Consider the following 19353-nt stretch of genomic DNA (forward strand, 5'->3'; position numbering starts at 1 on the left):
TTACAACGTTAGTCGGGAGAGAAAAATTAAAAAGCTAAAATTATCGTCTAATTTTTTTCTCTGATGGGCCAAGATCATAAAGTTAATTTAAAACTAACAGTTAAAACAATAATTAAATGGACAAAAGATTCTAACCATGTCAGATATTAATTAGCATATTTAATGAAAATTTCAACCAGCAAATAATGGTTAAAACGATTACATAGTTATTGTTTGACCCGTACATCTGTGGTGATCCAGCATTTTTGTCAATAATAATAATACGAACACAATAGTTAAGCACCAATCTTTTACAACATTTTACGCGGATTGAATGATGGATAAGTTGTTAAAGTTGCAAATTCACCTGGCAGAGGATGATTAAAAATGAGTTTTATTGTTCAACCTGTCACTTCGATACAAGTACCAAAATAACAGATTGCAGACAATCGATGATGCACAAATCTTATTTATTTCCATGACTAAACAAAAAAACTCGAATAATTAAATTACATATCGTCAGATGAGGAACTCGTACCTGCCAGTTTAATAGTACTCGAGATAATTCAATTACAGTAGAGTCAATGACAGGTCTATCACGAGGCAATGTCGGAACATTGAAATGATTCTGGTTTCTCTTTGACATATCCGCAAACCATTATTTATCCAAGACCACAAACATTGTAATCCAATGTCTGGAGCGGGTTCCATTCGCAATTAAACGTTAAACTTAGTATATTATTATGCTCATACGGTCAGTTGAGGTCCGACAACACATTCATTATTATTATTGCGGGCACATTCATAACGTTGCCTCTTGGACTGCTACAACCGTCAACCATCAACTGGAATATTACAAGTATAATACTATTAAGAATATTATGGCGTTCCAGAAAGTGAACATATTGGTTCTTTCCAGAACCATATGGACCTATATAAAGGACAGAAAGCATTCAGAACTAAGTCTGTCTGCAACATTTAGAACACGGATGTTCTCAGCTCGAATCATGGAATATTCTCTTTCTTTCTAAATCTTTTTTATTACAGCTGTTTACCTAACAATTCCGCCGCGGATTTTGAAAAAATCTCATCGGATATGATGACAAAAACAAATTTAATAAAACAGAAGCGAAACGCATTCTATAGCATAGCATTGTGATGTGGTACGCATTTTAAATATATTTGAAATTGAACAATTTTTGAAATTGGACATAAAAAGCTTACTTCATCAGTCTTGCAGATAAAACAAGTACAAATTTAAAAGTAGTGGATTATTTATAGGAGCAAGTTTACACCGTCTTAAACTCCCACGCGACTTACTCTAGTCTAGCGCCTTTATCTCGTACCAACTCGAAAGGCAATTAATATAATTAACTTTGACTTTATGGGGTCTCCGGTTCGTAGAGTATGCATTTATCGATTACCATTGACGGCGTATTAAGTCATTATACCTGTACTTAATCATTGCAACTAAGCTAAGGACATATTTTGAGTTGAACACTCATAATAATTCTAGTTAATAAACTGCAAGAGTAAATATGAAAGAATTCATGACTGATCATTATTGAATGATAGCCTAGTGACATGTTGCTTTTTATGAACATATTGGAAGAAAATGGGACGGTGTCGTATTTTGACAAATTTTGGCAGACAAGTTGGATTTTTTGGACTTGAAATACTTTTTTTAGAAACAACTTTCTACCCGTCGACATTTTATATGTTTCTGACAAATTATGGTGGCCATTTTAGGTTTGGTCATGTTATGAACGTCTATACGTTTCTAAGTACCAAGAAGTAGGGAGAGTTTAGAAGAGTATAAATGGAATGCTTAGTTAATAGCAAAATATATGTTGGTTTTACACTCTTAAGGGCAGCGATAAACTTAAAGCTTAAAGTGCAAGTTAGACTTAGAAATTCAATTCTTCGCAAAATTTGTGTAAAATCACTGTGGAACAACACATGATTACCGTATAACACATAATAATAAGTGCCCTTAAGAGCTGTTGATGGCGAAGAGTGTAAAGTGTACCTAAACATTATAAAGCCGAACGGAACGAGATGATAGTACAGGAGGCAACCAGTAAATAAAACCGTAAATAGGTACGAGCAGAAAAGTGAACGAAAGCCCGCACAAACCCGACTTGGAAAAGTCAACAACGCCCAGTTTTATACGTCCAGTGCAGCGATCAAACACGTCGTTACCATAAATAGAACATCTCGCGAAAAAAGGCATTATGCACTCCAACGTAATCCATGCTCATGTGTGAGCATGTTCGTGCTGCAAGTGATAGCTATTACGTTACCACCGTCAGGCTGAATGCAAATCTAGCAGCGAAGCGTGGGCGTCCCTAATAACCCGTGTCATTAACGATTCGCTCCACGCTGCGGCAAGGGTAGAAGACAGAGTCTGTGCGGGTTGAATACTTGCCAGGCAGGTGAATAAACACACCGCACCAACCTTGCTTTCCTTACTTCCAGCGAGATGGAATGAGCAATGAGCCAGTGTGATAGACGAGATGTACATTCCCCTTGCAAAAAACTGGTTCAATTCAACAGGCGAACTAAAAATACTGTAGATGAGGACTGACTAGATAGCCAAGTGACAATGTTTTATTCACCGAGATAGCCAAACCTGAAACAAAGATACGGATAGAAATATCCCAGGACGATTAAAGTGAAAAATGTGGACGGTGAGAAATTGTTCGTTACAGGTGATAAACTGTCGACACTGTCAGAAACCAGTTCTTCGTTAGTGGCTTATAATAATTTTATTCATATAAAACAACTAATGACATGAAAAAGTAAAGCAGACCAAAGTTAAAAAAAGGAAGCAACAAACAATAAACACAGACAATACTTTTAAAAGACTACAAATTACCAATCTGATCGTATGAATTGCAAAAACTCTGGAACGATTAGCTCTGAAAAATTTGTACACCTCTTTCTATGTGGAGTTTTAAAACCAATGCAACTGTTTTCAGTTGAGAATGTCATTTCCATTAAAAATACTTTACTAAACAGTAAGCAATAAGACAAGACAAGATAAATATATTGCTTGAATTGTATATCATGGATTAAAATAGTAGAAATATATTGTGACCGTTTTAGGCACACCCTAGTTGGGGTCACCACTTAAGGTATTTTGTCAGCAGGTGGAGTTTTTTTAAATTTGTTTTTAGGGTGTTATGCCGTGTTGCGCTAACTCCTTCTTTAGCCAACGTTTCGGACACTGCAATGCTGTCAAATATTCAACAGCTGTGACGTACTAGATATACGCCAATTATACGTTAAAACACTACTAAACTACATTTTTGACAAAAAAATAAATTTCAACATACACAAAATAACACTAACAGATCAGTTAGACAAGCGTACAAAGAAAACAAAAAAAACTCCGATAGTAAATTCAAGCTTTGGACAAAGACACTACCAATACCATGCTATAAAAGCTTTCAACAGTCTAAAAATTGAAATTAAAATTGAGGAAAATAAAAATAAATTCACACACAAAATTACAAAATGGATTAAAGAACAAAAAAGACAATATTACCAAAATGTTATAGCATAAAATAAAAATAAAACCTACACGTAACACACAAAACCAATATAAACAAACATCACTCACAAACACATAAGATTATATATTAAATGTATTATTTTATCTTATATTGTAGATTGTATTTATATTATATTTTAATATTATAAAATGAAGGCCTCAGCACGGGCAAGCCACCCAGTGAGGCCAACATTACTTGAAAACTTGGAAATGTAAAAAAAATATTGTACCAAATAAAAAAAAATAAAAAAACGTTGGCTAAAGAAAGAGTTAGCGCAACACGGCATAACACCCCAAAAACAAAAAACAAAAATACTTTTGGCCGTGAAAATCTTAAATCATATTTAGCATGTGGAGTATACACGAAGATAAGCAGGTAGGAGTGATTAGTCACCGGAAGAGGTACCAACATTCTAGAAATCATGTAGGTAACTGTTACAAGCTCATTTTTTAATTTGAGTTTATTTATTCTAAAAAAATAAAAAAAAGAATTGATCGTTTACAGGGGCAGGAGATTTATAGTGAGTGTCTCCGCAAAGCATATTTTTTTAATGAAAGCAAAAATTTACATTTATTCAGTACATTGGATGGCATTCAGCATAATATTAGAAAATAGTAAAATGATAAATAGAGAAAACCGGGTGTAATAAAGTAAAAGCATAGTTCATAATAAGCACGAAAATCGCAGAGTGTTGGCGAGCGGCCAGACCGCGCAGCAATACAGCAAGAGAGGCGGCCTTAAATAATAAGGGCCTTCGATGGTGGCTGCGACGGGGAATGGCGTGGCGCCTCGGGCCCGGGGTGGCAGCAGGCTCCCCGGGCTATAAAGAAGAGCGGGACAAGCGGCTCGAGCGAGCGGGCCGGCGCGGCGGTGGCAACATGAATCCCACAGCGATGGAGAACCGCACGAATAAAATATGTACAAATAATTTGCAAAAGATTATCTTTAAGCTCTTTTATCGCCAAGTAAGCTAATTTTTCGGTCAGTAAATTACAACATTATTTTCTCTTTCAGTCATCCAGACCCTTTACTCTCAGTGACGCTTTGATGAAAGACCATGATTCAGAATCGAAACATGTCATGAACCCCACACGCTCTCAATTGGAGATGCCACAGTTATTCAGTTTTCACCACCCTTTTCGGACAATTGGGAAGAGTTGAGATTGTTGTCCGGTATTCCCATAGAGAAACCTTCTTTCTCTGTACTTTGGTCATCACGACTATCTATTTGACGATCAATTATCTCGATGTCTAGATTGAAAATAATGATACATCATATTGACAAACATTTGAGATAGTCAAAGTCATCAGCAGTCAAAAAAGTTATGACTTAAGCCCCAATCAGGAAATTGTCACTGACTTGAGTGACGAAATTGATGTGTGAGGTGAAATTGTAAACAATCTGTTTGGATCGTTTCTAAAAGTCTAAATTGTTTGAAATATATGACTTTATAACATTGAATCATAATTTCCCCATTAATATAAAGTTGATTCCCACAGATTTGGAAATGGAAATTATTTGTAGCTGTCAAGCGCACAAGGGTTGTAAACTTCTGCAATATGCATGGAGGAATTTGTAAAATGCATTGATCAAATAAAATATAAAAAAAACAAGACTGCTAATAATTTACCATCCACTTGAAGTGTAATTTACATGAACGCATTTATTATGATACTCTGTGGGCACAATATTCGATAAGGTCGAGAAGAATGTCTTTATAATAGGCCTGAAATGGTGGTGAAGCATTTTGATTAAATTAAAAAATACTTTTTTTAATTCTGTGTTAATTGCTTTTGAAGGCAGTTTGGCCAAATTGGCAATACAACAAGAATTAATTTCCGTAGCTTGAGGTCGTTGGGGTCCTCCTTAACGCCAAACAAGTGGTAGTCTTTTAATTAGCTCGAAAAATACCTCATTAGGGAATAGTTTAACGCTCTTGCTGAGTAATGGGCGCTTTGTTGAGTTAAAACCGTTGAATTCTGAACCTTTTCGAAGACGAATCTTTTTTGAGTGAGGAAAAGTGGTATCCAGAACACGTTCTACAATCAAAATTGTTGACGGAAGAAATCCGGCTGCTGAGTCAAGATTTTGGTCAAGTTATTTAGTTTTGCAAGTTCATCTTCACATCAAAGAGAGACGATGCTAGGCAAAGACGTTCTTACTGGGAAAAATAAACAGATGAGACGGTTTGACGACCTGAATAGAACTGCCGACTTCGAAAGGTGAAAATTGGCAAAACTGGAGACATTTGAGGGAGACCTATGGCCAAAGCTGGATGCCAGAAGGCTTATGAAAAAGAAAAAGTTCTACCGAACGTTAACTTAAGCACGTCAGCCCCAGTTAATGGGTTCCCCAAAAACGTTTCTTTTGGTATTTCCAATTCAATACCTGGAAGTTATCATTAGTCATCATCATCCAAAGCAAAATATAATCTGATTTACCTTGTATCTCAATATAAATTTAAAAAAATAACCAGCGCGTTCAACTCAGGAGAGCTTTTTATCCAACGATTGGACGCTTAGAAATTTTTCTTTATTTATAGGTATCTTCAACTGCAAATAAAGAAAAACGAGCAAAATCCGTTCATTCAACTTTGGGATGACTCTTAACTGCGTTTTAAATGCCAATCTAAAAGATTAATTAGTGGCCAGAAGCATTTTATCTCAATGGATGAAACCCTTTACTGAAAAAGCCGTTATGTTAATTGAGTAAATAAAGTACGACTATACGATCATGATTTGATTGAACCTGTTTTAAATTATTATTCCACGTTCCTTGAGCTATTCGTTTACCACAGGTTCAATGGGAATGCTGCCTACAATTTACCGATCATACCATCGGTATTTTTTAAATCAAAGAAAATATATACACGTATATACTATTTCCGACGTAAATGCTAAATACCAGCAATATATTCAACTACTGTGAATACAAAGTGGTGGCTATAATCCGATTTGTCTTATTTATTCCAAGTGGAAAATGATCACCCAGCCCTTTTGCTACGAGGCCCCATCAAGTGTGGGAAGATAGGGACTCGGGATGGTATCGTTGGCAACTGCAACTTATGATTGTCACGGTTGATCGGTATCTCCAACCACCAAGTCCGATTCACAACGCATTATCGGCGGCTACTGAAATCCATTCTACAACACTGATTATTCCTTTGGGTGCCAACTGCGGCATGCGGTCAAACTCCACAACCAGACCAACAAACAAATTCAAACAAAAACAACAGATACAAAGCGCCGAGCAAAACTGGACAGACCTGTACGAAAGCTGAGAAACCCTTTCGAACGAAGACGAGGTTCTCTAATTCTTCCTGGGCACAGATTTTTTTCTTTGACTTTTACATGGATTTCAGAGATTTTTACGTCTTGTTTTCTGTTATTAATCACGTGGCGATTGGAATGCTCGATAATAGTGAATAAAATTGTTGACTCCATTGCATAATGTGGTTTTCTGCAATGGTTTTATTGGATTACACGATTTGAAAAAAAAAAAAATTATTTAAAGCGTGATTTTTCGAACATCAACAAATTATGTCTTTACACAAGTATTGTGGTAAAAAGGTTAGCCGGATGAAACATAGAAGTAAGACAACAGAAAACATGGAATCGCTCTCTGGTAGCGAAGTCATACGCATGCTCTTGTGTTTACATTTTGAAAGGAGAACAGAATTTACGAGTCTTATTTTTAAACAAACCCGTACAGTTATGAGTTTTGACATAACAATAGGCGTATATGCAGAATGCATTTTAGATTCTCTCTGAGAGTCACCGCCGGGCTAATACGCTAAGAGAAACGCAGAAATTAATAGGAGAATTAATCATGCAGCATCCGAAAGGTACACACAACGGTATGCTTCGCAATTCACCGGGACCATAAACAAACATCGTGAAACTGCGGCCCATATGAGGCGGCATTCCCGGAGCTGTTCTTACGGTATTACGACTAGCATTGATACATATTATATTGTAATATCTCCATTCGGAAGAACGTATGGTAGCATTCTTACCTCTCGCGTAACTACGCATTTTAATCGACACACATAGACGCCCCTTCAAACTGATTAAACTACTACTGTCACTGACTTATAAATAAAATAGTCACATAAAATCTAGCCAGAACTCCATCAAAAACCTCACACAGTAAACAACAAAGGAAAACCTTCCAATACACAAAGCAAAAAAAGAAAATCTGCCAAAAAGGCAATTCAAAAACCTCAAACACAAAACATCAAACGTACGAGTGTAAAATCATCCTTTCTAAATCAAAAGACACCACACTATACAAAACACATCATCAAGAGATATTCATACTACGTTACTTATTATGTTTGTTGATCTTTCTTAGTCTCTACTCTCATTTTATTTTTATGCACTATAAAGGTATTTTAATTTGAATATCAATTAAGTAAATCAGGAATCCCATCTGGTTTCCTCCATAAATAAATTAATGACATGATCAGATACGCGAAAATATACGAAACCATTTAAAATTCATGATCCTGTGCTTGTTCAAAAATGCAATGATAATATAAATTATATTATAACAGCACGCTTCGGCTGCATTTTAGGAACGACGAATATAATCACTGGCCCTGGTTGGATGCTACATAAATTGATCTGGACTCTTGATAATAAAATCATTCACGGATACAACCCTATTTATGTATTTGAATAAATTTGCATAAGACATAGGGCAATAATATTATGTTGCACTGCCTAAAGGGCGCTAAAATTATTCTCAATATCTCTGAGGGTTAAATTGGCGTCATTCTTGCCGGGCCCAAAAATAACGCGGATTAAATTAGATTAACTTACAGGACTAATTGAAAAGATGAGTGATTTCATTAAAGGTTTGGTATTAAATATTTATTTTTCTTTTTCACAGATCTGCTAACTACAATAACAAGACTGGGGAATGCGACTTGACCGACATGGACCGAATTACTTTGGCTGGAGGAGAACTGTTCGAGCAATACGAAGGTAAGAAAAAAAAACATAAAATATACAAATGTTCTGTAAATCAACAAAAAATAACTTCAGCCTAGCACGGAAATATATATAAAACATGTTTTTTTTCAGATACTGACTACTTGGAGAACAACTGCGTTGAAGAACCAACAAAGCTGTGCGAGTTTAAGAAAATGAGCGGAAGGATTCTAAAGACAGTGGACTCCGTGTACCAGGATGTATCAACTATTGAAGAATGCAGAGAACTTTGCCTGAACTCGCCATTTAGGTAAAATAAACCTTTAATAATATACAAAGCACGTTGTACCTAAGCATGTTGTCGAACTTTCCACAAATTTCTCTCTGTCCTCAGTCTCACGGTACAGCTTTTCTTCTTCAGCGTTTTGAACTCCTGTTCGCTGACGGGTTTTCCTAAGCCATGAAAATCTCTTATGTCCTAAACCTCTCTAACTTCCATTTATTTTATTCTAACTTCTGCCTATGTTATCAGCCCGTCTCCCATACATCAACATTCCACTCATAATAAGGCAAACAACTTCGATGGCATAAAAACATATTCCAATACTAATAACGCTTTCTTTTCAAACAGATGCCACTCATACGACCATGGAGATACCGGCGAAAATGTATGCAGGCTTTCTCATCACTCCAGAGCAACCCTTGCTGATATTCAGGTGAGTTCATGATTATTTGTTTAACAAATCGTCAACTGAAACCACGCGAATGAAATATGACGTGGCCTTTTTTGGAATAACTTTTTATATAACATATTTTTTCATTCCAGGATCCCTACTTGGATGTCCCCGAGGCAGCGACTTATGAACTGTCTTCTTGCTACAATGTGTCCATCGACTGCCGGTCCGGAGATATGGTTGCCAGGATTCAGACCTCCAAGCTCTTCGACGGAAAGATCTACGCAAAGGGAAGCCCCAACTCATGCGTTGTGGACGTGTCATCAAGCCTGGAATTCGAGCTGCATATGGGATACAACAATATCGAGTGCAATGTGAAGCAAAACGGACTTGGAAGGTAAGCCACAAAAAGCATAATAATTATCTTGGAAACGGAGATCTTTCGGAAAAACGAGGAGAAAACGTCACATTTGAAATTTTACTTCTTGAGTCGTTGCTTAGGATCATGATCCCATTACAATTGCCCTAATGAACTATGCTCATGCACACACCACGGTCTTCCACTTCACGGACCCGAATTTATTTAATATAACAATATAGCATTTTTGCTATGATACAAGTGAGTTTATATTGATTCTTCCCCATCTATTTGAAAACTAAATATGTTTGAACTGTTTTTATTCGATTCTATAACAAATGGTATGATTATCAACTTGCAGATATTTGAACGACGTAGTCATCCAGCACCACGACACCATCGTGACATCCTCTGATCTTGGACTTGCCGTCACCTGCCAATATGACCTGACCAATAAGACTGTGTCCAACGAAGTAGACCTCGGAATCCACGGAGACATCCAGCCCGCACTGTCAGAGGAGGTCATCGTAGACTCCCCCAACGTAGCAATGAAGATCACCGACAGGGAAGGAAACGACATTGTCTCATCTGCCGAGGTCGGAGATCCCCTGGTAAGAATATATTCCACCAAAATTTATACACAAATAAGACGCATGCACCGTATTAATTGTTTCGCCTCGTGGATTTCTAGTCTGCGTCGAAATGATCAACTTTAGCACTAGGAAATCTGATTGATTGATAAACATACCTAATTGAAATATTGGATCAAGGCAACCGCAAGCAATACAAATTGTTTGAAGGGCCGTCAATACCAATAATTAAACTGGGACAGCTGGGCAGGATACTTAATAAATATTGCAAAAACCACATCCTAGACCACGAAAACCTGGAAATGAAAACTTTAATCATTTTGACATTTAAAATTCCAATTTTTATTTTTATTTTGTTCTGAAACAGTGCACTAAAATAACAATATTTTTTCACAGGCACTTCGTTTCGAGATTCTGGATCCCAACTCACCCTTCGAAATCTTCGTCCGCGAACTGGTTGCCCTCGATGGATCTGACTCGAGCGAAATCACCCTTATCGATGCTCGCGGTTGCCCCACAGACGATTGGATCCTGGGCCCTATCCTCAAATCAGTGCAGAGTGGAAAGGTAAATATACTTTTAAATACATCAAAGACAACCAAACAATAGAGTAAGACTTTATTTCAAGGGATTCCCGCTGATTACCGCACAGCATTACCGTCACAATTTTTAAACTTACGAAATACAACAAACAGATTGTCTGAGATCAACAGATGACCGTTTGAATTCAAACATGTATCATCGTACAGCGTGTTTGGATAGCAAAAAGATGAATTGATCACCTAAAGAAAACTCCATGCCTAGTTTCGGTGAGAACTGCGAAGAACTGGCAAAATTAGAGACCAGCTGGATGCCGAAAGGCTGATGAAGAATAGAGATGATGTCTATTTTGCCAATTGATTGTCGTGGTTTATTGAAAGCACTTACTCCTTGTGTTAAATATTAAAGTTTTCTTTATTTGTATTTTAGATGCTCCTGTCTCATTTCGATGCCTTCAAGTTTCCCTCATCAGAAGTTGTCCAGTTTCGTGCCCTCGTCACCCCTTGCATGCCCACTTGCGAACCAGTTCAGTGCGGAAAGGACTCTGGAGCAGGAGAGCTCAGAACCTCAGTTCTGTCATACGGACGTAAGAAGAGGTGAGTGATTTAAAAATATCATATTTTAGAAAAATAATACGGAAAATCAAACTACTTAAATCCAAAATGATGGTCGTGCTAGTGCTCGTAACCTATAATACTAACGTACCAAGGAAATCATAAACTTGACGTTGCCACTAAAGATAAACCTACCAAAATACCTCTCAGAAAAAGGATAGTAGTTAATAGCCGAAGGACAGTCAATAAATTCGTTTCTTGTTTCCAGGTCTGCCCCCAACCCACGCGACGACATGCTCCTAGTTCAGACTATCCAGATCACCGACAAGTTTGGCTTCGAGAAGCAGCGCGGAGGAAACCGTACCGGATTGGACAGCGAGACCGTATTCGTCGAGTCCGGCAGCCGCACAGGCCTGTGCATGGACGCTGGAGCGCTGGCCCTCGCCGCGGCCGCCTTCCTACTAGCGCAAGCAGCCGCTGCTGCCGCGTGGGCGCTCACCAGGAGACGTCGTCGTGCCGCCGAGAAGGCAGCCGCCCTCCCGCACGGCATGCCCCCACAGCCACCCGCGAGCCGCGCTGATAGCATGTGCAAACTGTACGACACCGGATTCCGGGGCGCACATCATCGACACTTCTAAACACATAGTCTGTAGCGACGCACATTATACAATAACCAGATTTTTCAAGACCAACCCCTAAATTTAATACTATAAACTAACTTCAAACTAAAATAACAGTTATTACTTTAAAGAAATGCTCATTAGGACGATATATGAAATTTTACAATAATTAGTAAGATAAAATGGTGTGTTGTAATAGTAAAAGAAGTAGCTTTCGCAATAGTTAGGATATAAAATAGACGTATACAACGAACATTAAAAGTATCTTAAGACGAATGCAAATAATTTTAGAATTGATTCGCGAGCTTTTTAGAGGTGATTGAGAAATTAAAAGTACTCGAAAAAGGATACAAAAATATCGCCGAAGTAAACAAAACAAAATAGGAAACGCTTTTGATCAATTGAGTAATGATGTAGGCTGAATTCAAGTACAGAGATCACATATTGAGCTAGATGTTTGATACAGCATGGTTTTAAAAAAGCCTCTGAAATTGTTTTCGAAGCTGAAAAATTTGATGACACGGTTTTTAACGACATTAAAATTTGAATATTGATAAGAAGTGCAAGAACGGGAGTTTTCCAGCGGATTTGATGACCGCAAATGAACGGACGTCCTACCGCTCCGGAGACCAGCCCATACCGTTAAGGCTACGAGCAACGCAATAGTAGTGTAGAACTAATAAGCACACAGTGCTCAGTAAATAATACTAAATACTAACCTTATCGACCGAGTTATCGAAAAAAATTCAATCTCCCAGCAAATAAAAATTGCACAAGATAAAAAATAACAAAATTTATTTTTTATATTTTTGCAGTTTTTTTTGTTGTCTTTTGGGGGTTAACTCGAACGACGACGTGTTTTAAAGATGTAGTTCTTCAAAAGGACTACATAGCGAGTACTTACCGATTTATTTTTATATAAAATTAGTTAATTCATATTTATATTAATAAATTAACGCCGTGCGAATAATTCATATTTTTAAGAGCTTTTATTCATGTTGTATATCGGTATTTTGACGTCAAACGTAATATTAACAATTTATATTTTTATACTCTTATAGAAATTTCAAATAATCAATAGTTTAGGTAAATACTATTTAGTTTTAAGATTTGTATTTAATGTTTTTTTGTACAGGAGGTCGGGACGATTGAAAAGCAAATATTATGATTTATTTGAGTGATAATGAAAGAGTGGATGAACAAGTAGAAACAAGAATGAGAGAGAGTGCAAATCAACGTTCCCTTGTCCCAGTCTCCGAGGTCATAGGACGAACGACTTGAAGTGATTTTTATTAAATTTGCACTAATTTATTTACCAAAAGATTTTCAGAAAAAAAAGATTACAAAAAGTGATTTCATAAAAGGTAGATTTTTTGTATATTTAAACAGCACGAATTGTTGGAAATTCCCACACAATTCCAGTGAATTTCTTGAATAGTGTGTGGAATTTTCGTAATCGCTTCAGTCGTTCAAAGACCAGCATTATAGGATGTATTTATTAAGTATCTCTGGTAATAAATTATAACACAATCGCATTTATTGCAGAATTATAAGTCTTATTAATTATAAAACCATAATCCATTTTTATACCTACAATTAACTATTGGTAAAAAGTGCCTTCGAAACTGTGCAATTAATGAAAGATGTACTTAACAATTTTGTAATAATGTCGGCATTATATTTTATCAAATAAAGTTTAATAATGAATTTCTTTTGTTTCCTTTCTCTCTTTGAATATACCTTATTAAAAAGACACAAATACCTAATGTTTTAAAGAAATAACAAATTTTGACAAAATAACCATCTTTAATTTTTAACCAATATTAAAACCTATCCAATGGTCTATCGAAAAAGTTGAAACGTAAATATCAACATACAATGATTAAGGTCTCAGCACGGGTAAGCCACCCAGTGAGGCCAACATTACTGGATAACTATGAAATGTAAAAAAATATTGTACCAAAAAAAAAATATATATATTTTCCCCGACAAAGACTCCGATAAGTTGCTTTTGGTAAGTATTTCAGATTCAGATCTACTGAGGAAAAGGCTATATTTATTTATCGTTTCTTTATAATGTATCATTATTTTAGGTTAGAATTTTCAACCTCACTAGGACAAGCCTGTGTTGAAGTATAATACTTTTTTATATTTATAATGTTATTACTATTTTGAAAACTTTAATTCATGATGAAATTTCCATTTTAATATGTATTAAAACACCTTAAAAAAATTCTTCTTTTTTAATTAATGACTAGACCCGTTTCATCTTATTACGGGCATCTTAAGACTGGTCAAATTTGCAACAACGCATGATATGTAATATAGCATTTAGGTCCGAAATAAGCGATATTCGCTCTATACTATTTTAAAATATGGGATATATTGCATCGCACTACCCCTGCATACATTCTGGAATAAACTTTTATTATTATTATATTATTAGACTATTGTACAGGTCAACACAATTTATCAGCTTGCTGTGTCATATCCTCCATCAACTAATTATATTAAATATGTCAATGTCTTACAAAAAATAAAACAATCCGAAATTATAATTTTGGTAAACTCATAAACAAAAGATATCTAAACAAAAAAAAAATGTACTGAAGTGATAAAGTTACTACAAGTAAAATTGTACACAAAGCAAAAAAAGTAATCATATATTTCCCAAGTAAAAACGATATTTAAACAAAATGACAACCCTTTGTCATTATTATTGAATACCAGGCAGGGGATTGTACCAAAACACATAATACTAATTCAAATAAAAGTAACCCAAAAAAGACATTTTAAAATGTTTACAAACGTTTTTGCTGAAGATATTAAACCCTAATAAACTTCAAATTCATGCCAGAGAAACATTAAAATTACATAAATTTAATCCAACTTTGGACCAAAAGAGGAAAACTTTTATAACATAATAAATCAAATTATAAAGGCTAATGAATTAAAAACACACAGACCTGACGTGAAGATTTAAAAAAAGATAAATGAAATTTACTCCTTTGCACACGACAACAAAGTGAAGCGGGACAAGGTAAATCAGTGTATTCGATGCATTCATATAGGTCACCTCAAAAAATGGGTCGGAAAAAACACTATATAGGGTGAATTGTCTTATTCAAAAAAGATATATAGGTTCTTTAAGGCGATGCACTACGTCGTGTAATATTTTGAATTGAGCCGCTATCAATAACAACCCTTACGTAGATGGGGTTTAAATTCCCCCTTAACACCACCCGCCTGTTTTGATTTATGCAAGAAAAAAACATGGCCAAAAAGTGCCTTTTATTTTATTTTGTGGATGTTCAGGCATAAATATTAAAAATTTTTTCGATCATTTTATAAATAACTTAATTTGCCAAATTATACAATAAAATCATAACCGAAAATGGCTTCGTAAGTAGGAGATTTTGAACTCTAAAGCAGTTTTCATAGGCCTTTACACTATTTTTTTCTGGGCTTATAAAAAGACTTATCTAAAAAATACTCGATTATTTCAAAGGCCAAGATGTATTCTACTCGCAGTATTTAATTAAAGCATCTGAAACATTTCTAGGCGACAAAATTTTCAAACCAAAAACATATGATTTTGCATTACTACGTATGGCATCGCCTTAATGATTTTTTTTACCTACCAACAAATTTTATTTTTATTATGTTCTATTGGAAAGTTTATACGTGATTATGAATTAATTAATTAATTAGTTGAATTACGGTATGTTACTCTTTTAAGGGTGAATTGCCTTATACAAAAAAATATCTAGGTTCTATAATGAACTTTTTTTACCTACCAACAACTTTTATTTTTATTACTTTACATTGGAAAGTTTGTACATAATTAAGACTGTGTGATAATTGCAGCAAGTTATTTGTATAAAGCATTCTAAGGAATATGTAAGCATGAATCATCCCGAAGTTTCCCGTTCTGAGGCCGCCAGTAGTGTTTATATTTTTGTATTGAGTATCAAGTTGTATTTAAATTGTTTTCACAATGTTTGCGAGTTGATTACAACTTAGTTCTCCCAGCCTTGTTTTAAATATATCAATTAATACATTTATTTCGCTATTTTGCAAATCTTATTTATTAACCTAATTCTATTCTATATATTTTCTTATTTTGTCAATTATGAAGTGCATTGCATTACACTAGCCCTGCGCATACCTTCTGAAATAACGAAACATTATTATTAATAATTGTTTCACATATTTACGAGTATATAAGTTGCATTACAAAATGGAATCTTGTCAGCAACAGTGCAGTTTTTTTAAGTAACTGGATCTGGTTGAGATACCAACTATATAGAAGCATAAGTACCTACCTACGAATGCTTCGAAAAATATTCAAAGGCTGATAATCTGTTTTGGTAAATAATTTTGGACGTTATTATGAGCTTTAACGAAGCAATAAGTAATTAGTTTAAATCACAACCTTATCACAAATTAAAAGCATAATAATTAGATATGCAGAACCTATATCCTATACCATAATATTTATGAATATTAACGTAATATGCATAAGTTCAACCTCCAGTGCTAGTACAAAACTTCTAATGCAAAAATTTAAAAGGTTGCTGTTTTCTTTACGCTTTAAACTCGTCGAAAAACGAACAGCAAACTTGTGGCAGGTACAAAGGGAAAACTTATTGATATTAAATAGGTAGGTACAGTTAAATTATTAAGAATTATTATTTTTTACCGTTAAAAACGAGACTGCAGGCTTTTGAAAAATTAATTGAAAAAGTTCCTAACAAAGTATCAGTTAAAAGCAAATGTTTTATGAGGACGGCGGAACACGTGTTCATACAAATATTGATATTGGTATTGACATACTGATATTGTCGCATTCCGTCATGACATTGATTAGGAAAAGAACACATGTCCTCCGTATATTCCAAAAGACTAATATTTCAACAAGAAATTGGCATGCAACCACTTTTTTAACAAGATAATTTTTCTCCGTGTAATGGATTTATTGTCACATGTAACTAAAAACAGCATCAGACCAGTGCACCGCTGAGTTCACAGGAAAAATAGTGACATGAAAAGTATTTGATATTTTTGAGAGGAAGATCCAACGAAGAAACTTTTATAAGATGCAACCACGAGTTACACCTATACATGAAGAAAAATTAGTAGGATTGCTAATTTACTAAGAAAATCTTAAAATTATTCGTAATCCGGTTAAAAACGGGATTGCAGGCCCTTAACGAATATATTGATAGGTTTCCCGATACAAATGTATATTATCAGGATGTCGGAACACGTTTTAATAAAAATCCTCATATTTTCGCAAATCGTAATTAGGTATATATTATCAAGGCCAATGCAAATGTATGAGAGCGTGTTCACGCACGCGTTCGTGCAAGGCCTGCAATTCCATTTTTAACCGGGTTACCAATAATTTGAAGAGATTCTCAATAGGTACTCATTTTTCTCCGTATACCAACTTGGCAGGACCACTGAAGAGGTTTTGTTAAAATAAACTTGCAGGACGGAGGATTGGACGGTGTGAAGGCAAACACCGTATTTGAACACCAGAAACAATGCCCCGAGCAAAAGATATATAAAAGCAAATTGTAAAAAAAAAATCATCATAAGCACCGATACAGAAATAAAATAAATAGATCTCTGGCTTAACCACAGATTGAAAATTCTTTCGGAAGGCGCAACAGCTGTCATGCTTAGTAATAAATACCCAGCAGATCTTGCATATTTTTTCAATAATAACAATAATATTATTAAATACATTTTAAAAAATGGAGGTCTACAAATTGAACACGATCAATATAAAGTGAAGTAACTTCACTGGTAAAATGAAGAATTCCGAATAATTCAACGCTCGGTAAAACAAGCAACCCGAGTTATTGATCGGTGATCAGTTCCTACGGTATAATAATAATATATTATAAATGCACATCTGACACACTAATTTAATTACCCAGTAGGTAGAGAAATATTTTCTAAATATGTATTTCAGTTTTGTATAAAGTTGTATTTCCACAGCTTACAAGAAAAAACAATAGGTAAGCGACAAAACGATCGTAAACAAATTCCTCTATCTTTAAATTTAGAAATTTTATATTTGTCAGTTTGTAAGAGTCATTTATCTGCTTTCAAAACCAGTAGGTAATTTCTTTTGGTATACATTCAAAAAAGCGAATCGATAAGATTCATAAATTTCTGACAACATAACAAAGAAATTTTCATATCCATTTTTCCATATGAGAATTTAAACCCGCGTAGATCTGTGGCGTGATTCTAGAAACAAACGATGCAGTGATGCCAACCAAGCAGCGCGCTTTGAAGAGATCGTATTTTACATATTTGTAATAAAAATTAAGTTTGTGGCTCGCCATAATTAACAATAAAAATATATAAATTTGTTTTAGACCACTTTAATTTTAATTACACTCTAACGGTTTTGTAAGAACCCTTCCTTCCTCAGGAGAATATTAAAACAGTTTTAATATTCTCCTGACGAAGGAAGGGTGCTTCTGAAACCGATAGAGTGTAATTCAAATTAAAGTGGTGTAAAACAAATAAATATATTTTTATTTTAGATCTTATTTTATTCATTTTTAAACGATTTATTAATTCTACATATAAGTATATGTAATAAAACTTATATATACAGAATCGGCGTTTGTTGACCAATGTGAATAAATATTTTTCACTTGTGTCCTCCATAAGGCAATCAAAAAAATGTATATGTTTCGTTCCCGAAGGAATGATCCACGGTTGAGCATAGAAACTAACCAAACTACCATTAATTCCGAGGAAAAGCCAGATATATGGAACAAAATTATTATTACACGCATGGAACTTATCAGAAGTTTATACATGCGTAATATGGACTTACTTGAGGCAAGGGATAGAACTACCGTAGAAACCAGAAGTTATGCAAATCTCGCAATACCTACATAGTTTAAATAATGAATTAATTATTTATTTGGGCCTATTTTACCATACAAAAATGGCTTTCAACGCTTACTTAATTTGACAAGTGATTACTAACAATATTCGGAGTAAAAAGATTTTGTGACATTTTTGATGTTATTATTCTTTTCTCTTGAAATAAAATCAGTAGGTCAGCTAGGGTCGATGTGAGGGGTAGGACGGTTATTCGTCTGAGTGAGTAGTAACGACATGTTGAGGAATTTTTAAAGTCACCATTTATGTTCGTGTAAAAAATGTGGAGATCCACAGAAAGTGCAAGGCTGGGACGCTTAGATGGTTTGGGCATGTAGAGCGAATGAGCGAAGAACGGAGTGTAAAGAAAATGTATGACGCAAATGCGAATGGTAGCAGAAGTCGGGAACGCCTGAGGAAGACATGGCACGATCAAGTGAATCAGATACTTGAGACGGGCCATGTCAAGAGTCAGAATAATAGAAGAGCATGTATGAATGTGGATGAGGCAAGAAGTGAATGCCAAGCCCGAGTTGTTTGGCGGTCCGTCTTCTGCGTGATGGTTAGTTAGTTAATTACGTCTACCCGTCTACATACCAAATCATGTCAGGAATCACTGGTTAAAGTAAGC

The 19353-nt window shown here is 35.2% G+C and overlaps 2 protein-coding genes across 4 annotated transcripts in view; one reads left to right on the forward strand and one right to left on the reverse strand.

The window, feature by feature from the left end:
• The window catches only part of LOC149418098 (uncharacterized), a 207229-nt gene extending 193715 nt beyond the window's left edge, over positions 1-13514 (forward strand). The window contains exons 7-14 of the mRNA XM_089639323.1: positions 8431-8525; positions 8625-8781; positions 9103-9187; positions 9298-9542; positions 9865-10114; positions 10490-10660; positions 11063-11229; positions 11456-13514. Of these exons, the coding sequence (XP_089495449.1) occupies positions 8431-8525; positions 8625-8781; positions 9103-9187; positions 9298-9542; positions 9865-10114; positions 10490-10660; positions 11063-11229; positions 11456-11825 (1540 nt within the window). The 3' untranslated portion in view covers positions 11826-13514. The remainder of the gene's footprint in view (positions 1-8430; positions 8526-8624; positions 8782-9102; positions 9188-9297; positions 9543-9864; positions 10115-10489; positions 10661-11062; positions 11230-11455) is intronic.
• Positions 1-19353, reverse strand: part of Atg16 (Autophagy-related 16) — a 419651-nt gene that overhangs the window by 294700 nt on the left and 105598 nt on the right. The gene's annotated exons all lie outside the window — the stretch shown is intronic.

This window comes from Hesperophylax consimilis, chromosome 14 (genome assembly GCF_061612785.1).
Source record: "Hesperophylax consimilis isolate HC1 chromosome 14, BYU_Hcon_1.0, whole genome shotgun sequence".
Taxonomy (NCBI): domain Eukaryota; kingdom Metazoa; phylum Arthropoda; class Insecta; order Trichoptera; family Limnephilidae; genus Hesperophylax; species Hesperophylax consimilis.